This window comes from Cryptomeria japonica, chromosome 11, assembly GCF_030272615.1.
Source record: "Cryptomeria japonica chromosome 11, Sugi_1.0, whole genome shotgun sequence".
NCBI lineage: Eukaryota > Viridiplantae > Streptophyta > Pinopsida > Cupressales > Cupressaceae > Cryptomeria > Cryptomeria japonica.
The window spans coordinates 87432381-87436057 of NC_081415.1; the positions used below are offsets into that span (position 1 = coordinate 87432381).

The following is a 3677-nucleotide window of genomic DNA, read 5'->3' on the forward strand; positions in this document are numbered from 1 at the left end:
ACATAGCTATAAATTGCAATTGGAAGAAAGGAGAAGTTCACAATTTAAATTTCACTTTCAAAATATAGAGTTGGGTGTCAATTTCATTACAGTTCATTTCAGTCATAGAAGTATAGATTTTAAGGTAGGGTTGGATTAAACATGAGATGTATGAATTTGTGTAGTAACATAAATGTAATAAATTGTTAATAAGAGTGAATATATGAAAATGTGTGACTAAAGATAGAATAAGTCAAATGCATATGAATAAATACAAATAAATCTAAAAAAAGTATTGATTAAAATTGAAAAATGAACTAAATTTAATACAAAAATATATGATTTATCAAACTATAATATATTAGCTATTCCATCAAAAAAAAGTCCAAAACTAAATGTTCCATAAACAAAATTTCAGTTAAATAGACTTCTTTAAACCAAGCCTTTTCAAAACAAATATTTACAGTTCTTAATCATAAACATTTCGTTTGGATATTATTCTATTATATATTCAATTTAAATATAACTTTAAATTCAAATATTTAAATATAACTTTCCATCAAAGAGAAAATATCCAATACGATTGCCACTCACATTTTTTGTAGTCGATTGTTACTGTCATTTGGCATTGCGAGAATATAAATATTCTGAAATTGAAGGTGGGTGTTCGCATTTATCTTTCTAACATATGGTTGTCATGTTTGCCGCAGACAGGGTTGAAATTTCAAACTTCATTATGATGAATGGAACTCATACTGCCGAAGGAAATGGCATAGCCCAAATACATGACAATGCTTCAACTAAATCATGGCTTGAGCAAGTAAAGAATAGATACAGATCTTCGCCTCCAAAGTGGCAAATCTCTACAAAGGTTTGCATTTATAGGGTTCCTGAACCCATGAGAATTTCTAAACCCGAAGTCTATGATCCTTTTGTTGTATCTTTGGGCCCTTTCCATTACAAAATGAATCCTAAACTATCTACAGTGGATGAGCATAAGCTAAGAGCAGTTGACATAACATTGGCAAGGCTCAACATGAATGTGGTTGAGTTGATTCATGATATTGGAGAGTTCGAGTATCAAATTAGAGAATGTTATGAAGAACCAATTGATTGGGATGCAGAAACGTTATCATGGGCGTTCGCAATGGATGCTTGCTTTATCCTTGAATTTTTGAAAGGGTCTACCAGGACGGAAAACCAGAGTAACATGAATCTTTTTAGCCTTGTGTTTCAAAATCTTCCTCAAAAAAATGTGATGTATCATGGTATAATCAATGACATTATGAAGATGGAAAATCAAATTCCTCTGTTTATCATCAATTACCTACTGAGGAAAGAGTTCGGAAGCAATGATAGGGCAGAAGAGGAGTTATGCTTCATACTGTTTGCCTCGAAACTGTTCGAAGGATTTCCATTCTGTTCCCCATTCGCTAGTAGGAGAACGGTGGAGGAGCGACTTAAGGAACTGACGAATCAAATACATAAAAACCCAGTTCACCTACTCGATTTATATCGAATGGTGATCGAGGATCTTCTTAAACCTCCAAGTACGGAATCAGTTTCTCAAGCTGAATCTGATAACACTCTGCTAACACGGTCTCCATATGACCGGAGGAACCCAGCTTCTATTGTTGAATTTAGTGACACTTCTGAGGCTAGGAACAGGAACATGAATATCCCACTTACTCCGTCATTGTGTTCTTCAGATGATAGCAGGTGTACCCTTTCTGCCGAATTATTACAGACAGCAGGTATCAAATTTGAACCAGGCCAAATCAGTTTTAGAAAGGGAACATTTGGAAAAAGTACTCTTTCCCTCCCTCAAATAATAGTGGATGACAGCACAGTAACATTGTTGCGGAACGTGATAGCGTATGAGGAGTCTCAAAGATGTTCATGGGATCCTAAAGATACAGTAATTTCACATTTTTTAGTTTTGTTAAATTATCTAGTTGATTCAGCGAAAGATGTTTCTATACTTCGAAAGGCTGGAGTCATTTTGAGCTTGGCCTGCAGCGACAAAGATACAGCTTGCAGATTTAACAATATAACTGGAGGAATCACAGTTGGAACATACGAAGGATTCGAGAAAATAATGGAAGAAACAAGAAAACATTACAACAGTCGAATGAATATGTGGATAAGCCAATTTCAGGAACATTGTTCAAAGCCATGGTATGTTGTCTCTATTGCAGCGGGGATACTTCTTTTGGTTATGCCCGTTCTGCAAACTGTGTACACAGTCTGGATTTAGAGTAAAATCTATTATCTTTCAATCTTATTTTAAGTTAGCATGTCTATTAGAAAGATGTGGTATACAATGATGAAGGCAAAAACTCATTTTCACTATTTGAGACTTAAGCTCTTTTATTTGATTTGGTGTCACTGAATGCTTCTTAGCACCATGGGCACTAAAACGATGGATTCCCTCGAGTTTATCATTAAAGGCCCAAACTGTTTTTAATTCGTGCCTGAAACCATTAATTATAGTTGCCACTCTTTGCTATTAATCAGCATTCAAATCTTCTCTATTATTTCGCCAATTAATCTCTTGAAATTTGAGACTTAGAATATTTTAATTCATCTGAAAGTAATTTCTTGAGCGCATTCGCATGAAAAAGATTTACGGAAATTTAAAAAAAAAACTAATATTCTAGCTGCAGGGAAAAACAACATTTGACATGTTGCCTGTCACTGTATTTAATATGTTGACGAATGGATGCAAGTTATCACGATTTAGATATTGCTCCAGCAGGTCTACCTTTAACCAGGTTATGTTTTCTATAAGATCGCAATGTGGGTGTCGTTGTTGTCTTTTCATTTGTTTCGGAGAATAAATCTATAGGTTAAAGATTGCATGCAGCCAAAACTTTGGTAAAGGTTACTGCTAATAGAGTGGGTTTTGAACTCTCCTAATAAAGCCATTCTCCATGAAAATTGTAGTTACAAACGTTCATATTGTGCTTTAAAATAGAAGGTACTGGTACTGGGATAAAAAGTCTGTGGGGTTGTGTGCTTTCTTAACTTATGACATGAATTCTGATGGTTAACTGATCTTTGTATGAATTAATGGGATTAAAAATCTGTGCTTTCGTGTCTTTAGAATTTGAATGAAATGAATTAAATTAATTTGATATTAACGTTTTGAATTTGATAAAGGTTTGATAATTTATGATAGCATTTAATATTATAAGCAGATTGAGATTTTGATTTTGTAGTTATATAATGTAAATTGAATGACATACTTTAAGCCCGTTTATGTGCAAAATTAGGTGTATTTGTGATGATAAGTTTAAGATCATTCAAGCTGGAATAATGTTTGGATTACTGTTTTGATTATTCAATGTTTATTTTCTCAGGAATTCTTGCCTGCAAATATGACATTTAAAAGCGATTTTTGAGTGCAAGTGGCCAATGAGAGGGACTAAGTCACCTAAGTAGAATGGGGAGTGCAAAATTTAATGAGACTTTGATTTGTGACTTGCAATAGTGCATGAGTGGTCAAATAGAATAAAGTAGAGAAACTAGGGGTTGAATTTTAAGACATCAAGTGTCATAAGTAGAGACAACTTTAGTTCTCTGTCTAAAAAATACTGGTAAGTAAGAATCAAGAAAAATGTACAGGAATAAATAAGAATAGATCTAAGAGAATGGAAATGCATATAGAAAAGAGAGTGAATGTCCTTAATCAATGA

The 3677-nt window shown here is 33.6% G+C and overlaps 1 protein-coding gene across 1 annotated transcript; it reads left to right on the forward strand.

Annotated features, from left to right (window-relative positions):
- Window positions 1-667: 667 nt before the first annotated feature.
- LOC131067572 (putative UPF0481 protein At3g02645) lies at window positions 668-2236 on the forward strand. Its single transcript, XM_058002649.2, has one exon. The coding sequence runs from the start codon at window positions 668-670 to the stop codon at window positions 2234-2236; it is 1569 nt and encodes a 522-aa protein (XP_057858632.2).
- The last annotated feature ends 1441 nt before the right edge of the window (window positions 2237-3677 follow it).